The 14,401-nt window shown below is 44.3% G+C and overlaps 2 protein-coding genes across 2 annotated transcripts in view; one reads left to right on the plus strand and one right to left on the minus strand.

Moving 5' to 3' along the window:
* LOC107191656 (glypican-6) overlaps positions 1–7,455 on the plus strand; it is a 61,702-nt gene extending 54,247 nt beyond the window's left edge. Inside the window, exons 3-8 of the mRNA XM_015580748.1 lie at positions 324–466; positions 1,813–2,061; positions 2,890–3,058; positions 3,740–4,190; positions 4,563–4,732; positions 5,966–7,455. Of these exons, the coding sequence (XP_015436234.1) occupies positions 324–466; positions 1,813–2,061; positions 2,890–3,058; positions 3,740–4,190; positions 4,563–4,732; positions 5,966–6,336 (1,553 nt within the window). The 3' untranslated portion in view covers positions 6,337–7,455. The remainder of the gene's footprint in view (positions 1–323; positions 467–1,812; positions 2,062–2,889; positions 3,059–3,739; positions 4,191–4,562; positions 4,733–5,965) is intronic.
* Positions 7,456–9,761: 2,306 nt separating this feature from the next.
* On the minus strand, positions 9,762–12,218 carry LOC107191588 (arginine-glutamic acid dipeptide repeats protein-like). Its single transcript, XM_015580650.1, has 4 exons — positions 12,144–12,218; positions 11,561–11,905; positions 10,181–10,261; positions 9,762–10,058 (listed from the first exon to the last, which is right to left on the minus strand). Exons 1-4 carry the CDS (start codon positions 12,216–12,218, stop codon positions 9,762–9,764), a joined length of 798 nt encoding a protein of 265 aa, XP_015436136.1.
* Between the last annotated feature and the right edge of the window lie 2,183 nt (positions 12,219–14,401).

Below are 14,401 nucleotides of genomic sequence, written 5' to 3' on the forward strand. Positions count from 1 at the left end.
CGCAGGGAGTGGTGAGTTGCGTTGTGTCGCGTCGTTTCGTGGTCTGGCAGCTTTTTGTCGCGGGTACGTCAACGAATCGTCACACAGAGGCTCGCGCTGTTCCCTCTCTCCCTCTGTTCCGTTGTTAAAAGGAATTTTAATCGCATTCTTCGCAGCTAAAGCGCCGACAAGAAGAGGACCTGAGTTCCTCCGATGCCCACGAAGTTATCGCGTGTGTAGGGTGGCACGAGTCTGCAATGGGGGTTTCGACAGCCGAGAATATAATAATAATAATAGTAATATGTACGCCGTTCAACGACAAGAATTCTGTTCATTTTGTCCAGGCTTCTTCAAGGATCTGATGGCGGATAGCAAGAGAAGCTTCCACGAGATGTTCAAGAAAACTTATGGTATGCTCTACGAACAGAACGCGTACGTTTTCACGGATTTATTTAAGGAACTGGAGAATTATTACGCCAAAGGGACGGTGAGTTTCCATTTATTTCCCTTTTGACGCGACGGTGTACCAACCGTTATTATTGTATTACCGAGAAAAAACATACCTAGTCGCAATACATACATAATTTTTCCCATCTTTTCGTTTCTGTTTATACTCCCGGCATTCGTTATCGATAATAATCTAAAGGTCCGAAAAAGCGACGTTCGATTTAAGAGGATCGATAAATTCTTTCACGACCCACGGTCCCAATGTTGTCGGCGGAAACGATTGATCGGATACCATCGGGGTTTAAATAGATCGATATCCCCGTTCAAACTCGATTTTCAAAGATGAAAGAATTCCTGGCACATTCTCCTACGTCCGTTCTGTGCTCGCGTGCCTCTTTCCCCTTTATCCGCGGCCTCGTAGGGTGAACTTTCGAAATGAACGACCCTCGTCCAGTCAGAGTTGAGCTGCGAGTAACGAGACTCTGCGATAGGGGTGGTGGTTGGTAGTTGGTGGTGGTTTCAGGCGCGAATGCGAGTTTAATCGATGCGTTTGACGTCCCGGGGAATGTACCACAATAATAGGGGGCCCGGAAATATCCTCTTAGGTAGTAATATCCTAACAGAATTATTCGGAACATACCTAGTTGTATCGAAAAACGAATAGTAATCGTGAAAGCGAGAAACCACATAGTCTTAGTCCTACCAGCAGATATTTCAAATCTGTTTGAATTATTCAACGGGGACCGCTAATACATGTTCGAAAATAGCCCCCGCATGAATATATTAGGCGTACACATATACATACATACATTCATACGTATATGTACATACATACACATATTGTTGCGTTCGCGACGAGTCTCTCGGTTGGTCACCAATGTTATATCGGCGATATATCGCCGTCTCGCTAAACTCGCTAGTTGCGCGGGATAGGAGAATTCGGATTTATTCGACGATTCGTTTCCACGAATTTTCTTTTCAATTTTTTTTATTCTTTATATCATTTCCGCTTCGCAGCCGTGCGCCGACTCGATAATACGTCCGGCGAATCGCAGGATTATTCCTTGAATGGGTGAGCTCGAACATTGGCCAGGGTGGATATTGTAGGGGAAATCTGTGTGAGTGGGTGGTAATCCGGATGGCTCGATCATTTCGACGAGATCCTCTCGTTCTTTGTTTTCGCGTTTCGATCGAACCGTCGCCACCACCACCGCGGAGTTCGCCGAACCGAGACGCCTGTCCGTTTCGGACGTCGCGTCGTCGTCTCGACAGTTTGCCGGGAAATTCAATCTTAGACGGGGGGAGGGAGGGCTGGTTATTTTAACGTGTTTACACGTTTTTTAGTTGATCGATGATCGAACGAATCATCACGATTGTGCTTTCTAGGTCGATTTGGACGACGCAATGGACAATTTTTTCAACACGCTCTATCAGAAAATGTTCACGGTTCTGAACAGCCAGTACAATTTCAACAACAAATATCTGGAGTGCGTCGGCGAGCATATGAAGGACATGAGGCCGTTCGGTGACGTTCCTCAAAAGCTGGGCGTCCAGATCAAGCGATCGTTCGTCGCGACCAGGGCGTTCAGTCAAGCTTTGACCGTTGCCGCGGATATCCTGAAGAATATGCAATCGGTGAGATAGAGAGAGAGAGAGAGAGAGAGAGAAAGAGAGAGAGAGAGAGAGAGAAGAGAGAGGTTTCTTCTTGTCGTTTCGCGAAAGGAACGGGACGACTAGAATATCCCGTACACACAGCCTACAGAAGACCCCGCATAACGCTCAGGATGCGTTCCAAGAAAAAAAAATAACAAAAAAAGCGCTAAACGAAACAACGTTAAACGGGGCCACTTTAATGCATAGTGAATAGGGATCCGAGGAACACGCGACCAAGAGTAAACAGGTTTTACTTAAAATTTTAAGTTATTTTTATATTAACTTGCAAAATACATATACATATACAGGGTGTCCCATTTAAATCGACCCACTCGAATATCTGCGAAACCAGTGACGATATTAAATAATGTTTTAAACAAAAGTTAAATGATATCAGGGGACACGCTTTAGCATTTTATTTAGGGAATAACGAGTAGTATCAAGTAGTGCATTAAAAAATACACGATGCCATGTAAAAAAACAAAGTTGACCTTCATATGGTCTGTATACGCCCACATAGAAAAAAGTTACTCACATCAGAAAGTGTGCTCCCTGATGCCATTTAACTTTTGCTTGAAACATTTTTTAATATCGTCACGGGTTTCGCAGATATTCGAGTGGGTCGATTTAAATGGGACACTCTGTATAGCGGTTTCTTAGTGTTCTGAAAAAACCACGTTATATCGAATCAACGTTAATCGGGGTAGCATTAAACAACGGGGTCTTACTGTATACGGGGAAACGCGAGCGGCGAAAAGTGGAGGACATGCGTCACAAGGGGTCATCTGGAAAATCGTTTTATGTTCGCAGTTGAAGCCGTCCGCGGACTGTGCAGCTGCACTAACCAGAATGACAGTCTGTCCGTCGTGCAGCGGGATAACCGGGAACGTGCTGGCGTGCGGCGACATGTGTGCCAACGCGATGAAGGGTTGCTTGGCCCAGCATGCGGCACTGGACGCTGAATGGAATCACTTCGTCGGTGAGTAATTTCTCGTCCATTGTGTACGACTGTGTAATTATACTATACCTACATACATATAGACTCGCGCGCGCTTTTCGACGCGAAATCTTGACGCCAAGCGTCGCACCAACGTCGTCGAGCGTCGTCGAGCATCGTCGACCGTCGTCGAGCGTCATCGAGCGTCGTCGAGCGTCGCCGAGCGTATTCGAGCATCATCCAGCATCGATATACGCATCGTCTGTCCTATTTATCACGTTCTTACGTTGTGCACTTTTCTTTAGTCTTTTATCTCAGCGTGTATTTACGGGTCCTAAGTTCCTAAATACTGATGGGCGATATTATACATGTCGATATTTAATGTGACCATATATTCCATTATCAATACTTTATCCATAAATACTGAAATGTCCAAACAATCGGTGTGCATTTCCCGTTAACGTAACAAGTCATAAGGAAATTAATCGATCACGAGCTTCCCGTAAAATTTGCGATTGATCGATTTCTTTTCCACCCTGTTACCTGAGAATTTGCCTTTGTAAATATCTGATATTAACGATATTTTATTCCTGATACATGTATACATATGTATCGATACCTACTCCAAGTATCGATACATACCTATCGGTACAATTCAAATGTATCGCCACCGCTAGTCCTAACAACGATCGAACGTGTTCCGTTCGCCGTGGAAATTTCCAGAGGCCGTGGATAAGGTGGCTGATCGCTTGTTGGGTCCATTCAACATCGAGATGCTGGTTCGACCCATAAACCTGAAAATCTCCGAGGCGATAATGACCTTTCAGGAGAACGGCCAGGACGTGTCGCAGCGGGTGTTCACCGGCTGCGGCCGTCCGGTGCTCGGTAGACGCAGACGCAGACGCAGGGACAACCGAGAACTGGAGCTCGAGTCGCTGAACTTCGATCAGGAAACGTTGACCGAGGATCGGGGTGGCGGCGTCGGCGGCGTCGGCGGCGTCGGCGGCGTCAGCTCGACCGCCGCCAGTTTGGACAAGCTCGTAAAGGAGATACGGCAGAGGGTACGGGACTCTCGACAGTTTTGGGTATACCTGCCCTATAAACTGTGCAACGACGGACTCGTTGTGCCGCTCAGCAACACAAAGGAGTGCTGGAACGGCACGCACGTCGACAAGTAAGTACACCCCACCGTATTCTCTTCCTCCTGGTGTGCCGCCGTTCTGCGCTCGTCATGCTGCTTCTGTTTCTACTTCTACTTCTACTTCTGCTTCTACTTCTGCTTCTACTTCTACTTCTACTTCTACTTCTACTTCTTCTTCTTCTTCTTCTTCTTCTTCTTCTTCTTCTTCTTCTTCTTCTTCTTCTTCTTCTTCTCCTTCTTCTCCTTCTTCTTCTTCTTCTTCTTCTTCTTCTCCTTCTTCTTCTTCTTCTTCTCCTTCTTCTTCTTCTTCTTCTCCTTCTTCTTCTTCTTCTTCTTCTTCTTCTTCTTCTTCTTCTTCTTTGTCAGTTCTCCCCTCGATTATGGTTGGTTCGTTGTCCCTCGTAGGTACATATACCCGGTGTCGTCGAACGGAGAGACTCAGATCATTAATCCGGAGGTGAGGAGCTCGGGTCCGAGGCCGACCATCGTACGAGATCAGATCTTCGTGTTGTCCACCATCACGAACAGACTCAAGTCCGCGTTCAACGGCCAGGACGTCGATTGGATAGACACAGGTAACATTCGACTGGGTTCACGTTTATCCTTCGAGGGTCGAAAACGGTTACGGGACGAAACGTGTGCAACCGTCAAGGATGACGGTCCAACGGGAAGTTTAATTACGGAAGAGAGTGGGAGGGACGGGTTCGTAAGCAAAAACGCAGGGGTTGAAAACTGTTATAAATATCGATTCGGTTCTTGAAACGATTTCAAAGAACCGTTAGTTTTCCATAACAGTTGTACAGAATCGAATTTCCCGTCTATACATATCTATTTCAGTTACTGTTCTTATATCGGTTCTAGAACCATCATTTTTTCGATTCTCGTATCGGTTTTTTACCGGTTACGGTTACGGTTATAATAGTGTCCATTTTTATATCGCTTATATTTCGGTTTTGCGTCGGTTATTTCTTCATTTTATAGATATCAGTTCGGTCTTTTAAAAATAAACGTACATGCAACAAATTTATAAACAAAAGTACACGAAAAGAAAGAGGAAAGAAAACTGATAATAATAATAATAATACTAATTATAATAATAATAATAATCATAACAATAACAATAACAATAACAATAACAATAACAATAACAATAACAATAACAATAACAATAACAATAACAATAACAATAACAATAACAATAACAATAACAATAACAATAATAACAATAACAATAACAATAACATTGTAATTAAAATCTTCAACTTCGTTTTTTTAAAGGGAATTATGTATTTTTGAATATACCAATCGATGTAACTCGATATTCGTTATAAAAAAAAATAATGTATTACCTATTTATGTCGATAAGTTAATAGTTTAGAAGATATTTCAGTTTAAATAATTCTAATAACGAATATCGAGTTGCATCGATTGGTATATTCAAAAATGCAAGATTCCATTTAAAAAAAATCGAAGTCACCTTCATATGATCTTTACACGTCCACTCACGAAAAAACTAGTAACACCAGTGTATGCTGCTCCCCTTGATACCATTCAATTTTCATCTGAAATATTTTTCATTACAAGTAATAATATCGAGAAAGTCAGGTGGGACACCCTGTGCATATAAACGCTGTAGTGGCGTCTCTGGTCAGATCTACCATAATTCAGATGAAACGCGCTACACGGATCTTTGTCTTTTTGTTACTCTTGTGTATACATATACTACCTATACACAAAGCACATACACACATACATACGGACATGTATACGGTGCGCGACACTTAAACCATCCATGTTTCGGATTTCAGAGGACACGGATTGGAACGGGTCGGGTAGTGGTTCCGGCGATGGAACCGATCAGGACAATAGTAACCCCATCACCGACGACGAGGACGGGTTCAAGGAGGGTTCGGGGTACGAGCCGAAGTCCTCGCCGCCGGACCAGCCGAAGCAACCGTCGCCGCCGGTTAATCCGGAATTGGTGCCGCCCAGGGTGGACGTGGAACCGAAGAGCACCGGGGGTAATGGTGAGGGAACCGGCGACGGGCACGGGAACGGCACGACTACGGCGGTCAGCGGAGCGAGCCGACCGAAGATGTCGCTGTCGCGTGCAATGACGACGTACCTTGTTCCCATAGTGGTTATGTGGTTCGGTGGTTGCCTGACCGAGTGGCTGTGATCCGTGTGCATTCCCAGGACAATGTACCGCGATATGTAAATAATTCCTTTCGACCGTTATCGCGTCCTCGACGAGCCGCCGCCGCCGCCGCTGCGAGCTTCCAGAAGAATAGCTCGCTCTCGCGTTCCCCCCGTAACAACCGGTCGAAAGAGGACACATTACCTACCGGGTGTAACCGTCCTTCGGAAGGACCTTTACAGAGAGACGACGCGTATCCCATGGGACGCTGGCCAGACAGACGGACAAACAGACAGACAGACATACAGACATAAAGACACACAGATCCTTGGTTTTGAGCTTGGCTCGCGACGTCACGGAGATCGACCGATTGTTACCAATCGCAAGAATGTTTGGTCCAGGACGGGAAGGATTGGACTTGTTCGTTGACCTAACTCAGACCTACGGAGGAACCAACTTTCGGAGACGATTTCGCGTGCCCAGGACTTGCCCCCGTTTTCTTTAAGGATCATCGGGACGATGGAGTCGCGATAGCGAGTACTCGTCATGGAGCCTCGCATACTTTCCTCGGCAACACGAACGGTTCGTATCGAAGGATTCGTGGGCTTTCGATGGGAGTTCAAGTTAGACCCCGATCGATCCAACCCGCAAACGGAAGTGGACACCCCCGAGCAGTGAGGAAGAATTTAGTCGACACCACCCAGAGAAATTACGGGGGATAACCAAACAGAGACAGAAAGAGAGAGAACCAGTATATACTTTCGGCTTGACTACTGAGGGAGAGAGAGAGAGAGAGAGAGAGAGAATTCTCCTTATTTTTATTCGAGAACAATTCTTGCTGATCAGTGTGGTTCCAGCAATTTGATGTTCTAACGCTGAAATGTAAATACGAAGAGTGGCGCAGCCATAAAAAGATGCGGCCGTTCGTTCGCGGAAATTTTTCTCTTCGACGTTTTTCTTTCCACCCATTCGAGGAAATTATTATCGACCACGTGTCTTATTCGATCCGTTTCTCTGCCGCGTCGTTCCAGCAACCCAGTAACTCTGAAGCGCGGTCGAAAAGCGACTCCTGTGATAAAATGGCAAAAAATAAAAAAAAAAGGAAAAGGAAGAAGCGCCTTCGCATTCTGACAACGTCAAGCCTAAACACGGGCAAAAAAAAGGGACACTCTACAAATCTAGTGAAATATTCAAATAAATATTATGAATAATTATTTGTAATTATATAATTATATTATTATTATTATTATTATTATTATTATTATTATTATTATTATTATTATTACAAAGTGAAATTAATATAAAAATTGTACGTTGCGTTCGAGATATATGCTTGCGCGGAGGTAAGAGCAACGGACGTTCGTTGTTCGTTCACCCTTTCGTCGAGGCTAGATTTTACCGTCGCGAAACGGACGAAGAGTGACTTGGTGCGTGTAACGCTTTGGATCTGTCCAGCTATATTCAACGAGCATCCCGAGGCTTTATGAAGCTGGAAAAAAGATATCTGTCGTGGTTGTCCGTAGGTCGACCGGTTCACGAGCCTTAGCAAGGAGGACACGACGATAGGAAACAGGGTTTTTTTTACCGCGAAAGCACTCAGGATCGTTTGAACGACTTTCCTAGAATTGTCTCGACAAACTTGTCGAATCGACGACGCGACTCAATTTGCTAAACAGTGTCGGTGATCGTTACGCAGCCGTTGATTGCCCTTTACCAGTAGGAGAATCTACGAACATTTTTACACTCTCTAATCTCTTTTCCCTACTTTTTCCTCGCGATTTTTCGGTACACACACACACACACACCCGGCCCCCTTCCACACATATACACACTCACATGCATTCCTTTCCCTTTCATTCTTACCTAAATACTGTTCTTTCACTTCTAGAAAAAAATTTCGTCACACACTCGTAAAATCCATCTTTTCGTCCTCAAGCACTCGAACGCATAAACGTGAACACGCAGCCTCTTCATTCACACCTGAATATCTCAATCAGATCAGGCCGAAACATTCTCCAGTTTCAGTCACCTAAAATTTACTCTTGCTACACACATGCACAGGCATCTTTTATTCCCTGCACTATTATTCCCGATAACTGATTTATGTTACTCGCCATTATAAAAGGTGACAAAGAGCAGAAATTTACGTGCAAATCGATGACGAACTCTATTCGTCGAATCTCAAAGAAAATTATTAGTCAATGTTATGTAACGCATTTGATTTTTTTTTAGACTAGCCCACTGTAAACGATCGATCGAATCGACCGAGAGATGGTAGTACGTTATTTGCGTTTATGTTTTCGCGACGAGTGAATGGAGAAGCAAAATGCGGGAACAATGTGTCAATTTGGCGCGCAAAGTGACTCCCAGAGTATAAGCAGTGCGACAAAAGCGCGCGGAACAAATTATGGAACGCGTGTAACGTGCAAATGTGTATAGGTACATATGTGCGCTGGATTTTCGAAAGATCTACGATCGTTAACCGGAGAGTGTTGTACTTGCAATCGAATGCTCTTAAGATTCTTTATTTTTGTTCATTTCTATTGATTGACTCGCATTCTCGCGATCGATTACAATTTTTCTTAAGAGAGACACTGAAATATACATACATATATGTATACTGTCCGGTTACGTATTGTGATAAGCGCGAAAACTACCCAAACGTTGATACTGTTGTTCGCGCGGACAATTACATAGGACCTTCGGAGCGAATCGCGTGAAACGTTGTTATGTGCCATAGAGAACGCGATCTGGCTATACCGAAAATACATATATGTATTTCGAAGCGCACGCCAAGTGGCATAAACCTGAAAAGTTTACACCGCCGACTCGACATTTCGCTCGCATCGGAACACCTTTTGTACGTGTACAGACACCAGAGAGAGTCTCGCCGTTACGTGCTTACAGTGTGCTAGCATCTAATACGAGAATTTTATTTAACGGCCGACCCAATGGAATAAATTGAGACATTTAAAAGTCAAATCTGACTCCCTACCCCGCTATCCGCACCTAATCGTCGAGCCGCACGACCACGTTGCTCGATCATTCGAACATCAAAGGGAAATACAACGACACGGCACAGAGGCACAGTTTTTAAAAATAAGGCACGTTCGCGTTGTATTGCACTTTCGAGGAATCGTAACGGTCGATTCACACTATACGTACGTACGAACTTAAGGATTCGAGGGCGAATTAGGCTAACAAGTAAGTCGTAAACGTAACACCTTGGCCGTAGGAAACGCGGCTCCAGAGCGTTCCTCTTATTTCGAAGCGTAGAATAAGAAAGTCTGACCATAATATCAGTTAAAATTATATTTACAAACGTGCCTTAAAATTACCATCTGACAATACTTCGTCGTCACCTGAACAGATTAAAACAAACAGTCTCAAAGATACTCTCTATCTTTACGGATAGGTTTTAGGACGTCAGTTACGAGTACGGTTCCGACGTTTCGTTTGCTCTTCGGTCATCGAATCGCCGTACGGTCACAACGTTTCCTTTTGTCGATCAGCCGCGAGCCTCTGGTAGAGCTCGCGACGCGTAGAAATCGATCTTGATCGTTGTTCTCCTCGACCGAAGAAGCGATCCTGGACGCATTGGTCACGCTGCGTGTGATCATTTTCGGTGATTTTAGTTCCCCGAAAATACAGGCGATCGATGGAAATCGACGTTTCCGTTTGACGCGACGCCGACTACGGCAATTTCGAAGCTCCTTCGCTGGCTCGGTCCATTTCCACGCGTAGTAAAAGTCCACGATTTCCTTCTGTAAAATTGTTCGAAACGAAAGGATGATTTTATCACAGGGGACAGTGGATGAAAGGAGACGAAGAAAGACGGAAACGCTAAACAGCAGAGATATACGAAGTTCCGGAAACACGTACGTACCGTGTCTTTACGAGGTAGGAACTCCCTCTGTATGTTTGCGAAATTCTTTCCGTGCCTAGCGATTCCCTCGAGGAACAGCTCCTGGAAGTTAGAATCGATGAAATTCGCGAACGCATCTTTCCGTCGCGATCAACAGGCACAGCACGTGTAAAACGATGTGTAATCACCTAAACTACGTGTCCCTTAACTTGGAGGACGCAATAAAGTACAGATATTAAGAAAATTTAATACTATTTATACGTTACTACCAACATGGTGAAGCCTCTGGTACAGAATTAGGTGATTCCATCCTATTTTAGTTATCAGATATTCATGTGTGAAACTGTGAATTTGCATAAACTTCCGCGGTCTAAATCTAAATAATCACCTAGCGGGGAACAATTGAAACTAGGGAGAATCTCTGATGTCAAAATGTTTTACATACTCTGCGCACAAGAGTATGCGTACGTACGTATGTACATATGTATCAGGCTGCGTAATTACAGGGGACCATATTTAGTTCCTCCTATTCATCGCTACCTAGATGGTTGTACAACTTCACGGTCCAAAAAATCAATACATCCACGGTTACGGTTTTTTGTCTACGGAAATTGGATGCTTAAGTTGTGTACAAGTTTCGAGCAAATAGGCCAGCACTAAATGTCAAAAGTTGTCGAAAAAAACCATAGCCATCTGCTTCCGCAATTTGACTCGGGTTTTGCAGGGAACGCCAGCTGACAAAATGGGAAAGCAAATTAGCAGATTGTCTTGCAACATGACCTATGTCAAATTGTGGGCAAAACCGGAACAAGGTTTGCGCAAGCCAATTTGCTGCCTATGTTGCTGCCAACGTGCGCGCAAGTTGTTTACAGAAAATCTTGCATCAAACTTGTAGTCGTAACTTTATAACAGGTATTGGAGAAAATTTCATTTTGCTGGTTTGCCTGACTGGGTTGCTTGCTCTACGGGTATATGTTACGAAGAATTGTTATGAAAAACGAAGTAACTTTAACGAAAATAATTGTGAACGATAATTTCCCGCGATTACCCAGTCAGCCAAACATGCAAAACTAAATTTTCTCCAATGCCTGTTATAAAGTTATAGCTACAAGTTTGATGCAAGGCATAGGGCATATTGCAAGAATGTCTGCCAATTTTCTCTACCATTTTGCCAGTTGGCGTTGCCTGCATAACCAGAGTCAAATGCCGAAACAGATCGCTATGGTTTTGTTAGACAACATTTATCATTTATTGCTGACAATTTCCTCGAAACTTGTACACAACTGGATATCAGGGTAGCATTCATTTATACATGTGTATAGATCCCCGGAAGGATCTATGTATCAGCGAAACCTGTCCCACGCAATGATTGATCTACGCCCTACGCGTTACTACACTTACGACATCGGTGCTGGACCACCTGGTGACCAACTTCTGCGGCAACTCTTTTGTTAGGAACGTCTTCAGAGCGACTTCCGGTAAATATTCGGAGTCATGAAGAACATCGGTGATATATTGTTCCGCGTAACCAGTGCAGGAATTTTCCATCGCTTCCCGGTTCGAAATACCCAGGCTCTCTTGAACGAACGTCAACACCGAACGAGCCATAAACACGTAATGCGGTACCCATTCGTTCACCTCATCGTTCGGGCTCCAGATTTGCTCCTCCGGGAAATCTCTGTACTCGATATCCATACCGATTGGTTCACGGTACTCCGGGATGTCCGCGGTACCATTACGATGTCTCTGTAATCCAATCGATACAGAGAATTCGCTGATCATCAGGCGAACAAACGGTTCAGTCACGTGTTTCTCGAACAATAACTAGAAATTTGCAGTCTTTAGTATGTAAGTACCCTAGAAAAAGAACCAGAGCAATTTACTTAACGGTTTCATCGAAGATTCTCTGGCTTGCGCTCGATACACTCGACGAGCAAAAACTGATTAAGGAGAGAAATATCGAAGAGAAACATAGAATAGAAACCTCGTTCGTGTGTTCGATGTCGATGCCCATGGTGCATTCCAGTGTCTCCTTCTCTTCGGTCTCGTGAACACCCATTAAGCTGGAGCTATGGTATATGTATATGTATACTCCTTGCCTTCCTCGAGGACGACAACAGATCCAGGTCGAAGAGCTTAATGATCAGGATAATCTGTGCACCCGCTTTATACGACCTGCGATAACCACCCCTCGAGAGGAGGGTGATCACAGCTCTCTTCCTCTCCCTTTCCCCTCTAGCCCCGCCTCTTTTTCGTTTTCAGAAAGGACCTTTGGGCAGAAAAGCGCACCATCGTGACTTGGCAAAGCCCACTCCTCGGAAATATTCCCCGGCTCTTTGTACGTTTGCAACTCGCGAACAGGCGCACTGGGCAGCAGCGTTCACGGAGATCTAAATCTATACGAGATCCTATTTCGAAATGTCGCAAATTCAGACCTCGACGGTGGAGGACTGAACGGGCGGCGGGGGGATCATGATTTTGAACGGTTCTCCTCGCGAAGAAATACTTACCCTCCTCGTGAAACTGGCGTCGAATGAAACACAAACGAAACGAAAATCGTTCGCGTATATAGTCGTATACGCACTTCCCAGAAAAAGCTATCTCTCGTCGAAAGAACCTACAACAAACCGGAGAAACCACGATCGAAATTTCCTCTGGTTTTGGCCGCGAAGCGACGAGAAACGCGTACGTACGCTTTTCTGTTCGGTTTCTCGATAAAATCGAGAGAACCGTGGGCCAATTTCTCACGTGATTTCGTCGAGTTAGTCACGCGAGACCTAGAAGAAAACTGTGGTCGGAACAACGGACAGCTCTGGCGAGAGAGGCACCGTGTCAATTCGTGAGATAAGATAAGCCTGGAGGATACGTCCACAACGACGGGGGATTTTCTGAAATTTCCTTACGGAACACCACCGTTAACCGTTTACCGTGTATCTCTCGTCACGAGAAGACGGTTTCGTTCTTGTTGAACATTTAAATTTAAATACTCCTACCACACTACGTTATGTTCACGAAATCGGTTTTGGATGACGGACAAGGAACGAAAGAAGAAACAAAAAAATCAGAAACAATAGTGAATTTTAATTAACTAAAGAGTTACATAAATATGCAGTTAAAACGCGAGCAGAAATTATAAGTAGGTATAACCTAGACGACTTAAACCTTCTACGGGCTTAAAGACTAGAGAAAAAGAAATAGACCCGAGAAAAGTTTCACTTCTCCGGCGTGTGTTTTCCTTTCCTTTCGTTTCATTCGGTATTCTTTACACTTTACACAGACGACGAGAGAGAGAGAGCGAGAGAGAGAGAGAGAGAGAGAGAGAGAGAGAGAGAGAGAGAGAGAGAGACCTGTATAGTTTCGGGAACCTCTCGGTGAGTCACGCTGTGTTTGTACAAGCATTATTTTCAGTTTAGAAGCTCATGAATTCTGTGACGTCATCGTCATAGAAAAATAATACCGTAATCTGTAGATGAGGGGATGACAGCTACCGCGTGAAAATTGAAAACAGCGATCGAAAGACCTAATGACCTAATATGTAGTAGGTACCGAGATACCAGTTTCCTTGCTCCTAGTTATTTCCAAAATAATACCCGATGGCTCCTAGCCGAGAAACAAACGCACACGAAGGAATCAAAGCGAACAAAGACATTATATGTTGTGTTTTTCTATTTACTCGGTTCACGAGAATTACCCGCCGCCCGACGACCCGATGATGCAACGCACATCTCTGACAGACATACAATAATGTAGGTCAGTTATTGTTGCTCAGGTAAAGAGACAAGGGTTGTCGGCGCGTTCGGTACAGAGCAGCGGCGATCCACCATCTATTATAAATACATACGCGTCGACGTTATAAATTTATCATGATCGTGACGCAGTTAATTGAGTGTAGACGCGTGTATTACGATGCAATGATACGAACATATCTCTGACTGCGTGTGCGTGCGTGTCGTGAAGAAACCGTATTGCGGTTTCGTAACTTGTTTTTACAGTGTTTTTATGGAAAACTAAATACATACTGTTGTAAGTGTTGTAAACGTTCGAAGCTACGAAGTTGTTACGCGTTACAACTAAAGATACCTCCGACTTCGAGGATCCGATACGTGGGATCGCGCAGTTGTTTCGAATACGATCGACGAGTTTACAATCAAAGAAAGAACATCAATTTTGCGGTTTACAGTTCTGACAGATTGTTCGCTATCGATAAGAATAAAAAAAAATATTGTTCGCATAGGCGGAAAC

The sequence above is a fragment of the Dufourea novaeangliae genome, unplaced genomic scaffold (genome assembly GCF_001272555.1).
Source record: "Dufourea novaeangliae isolate 0120121106 unplaced genomic scaffold, ASM127255v1 scaffold228, whole genome shotgun sequence".
NCBI lineage: Eukaryota > Metazoa > Arthropoda > Insecta > Hymenoptera > Halictidae > Dufourea > Dufourea novaeangliae.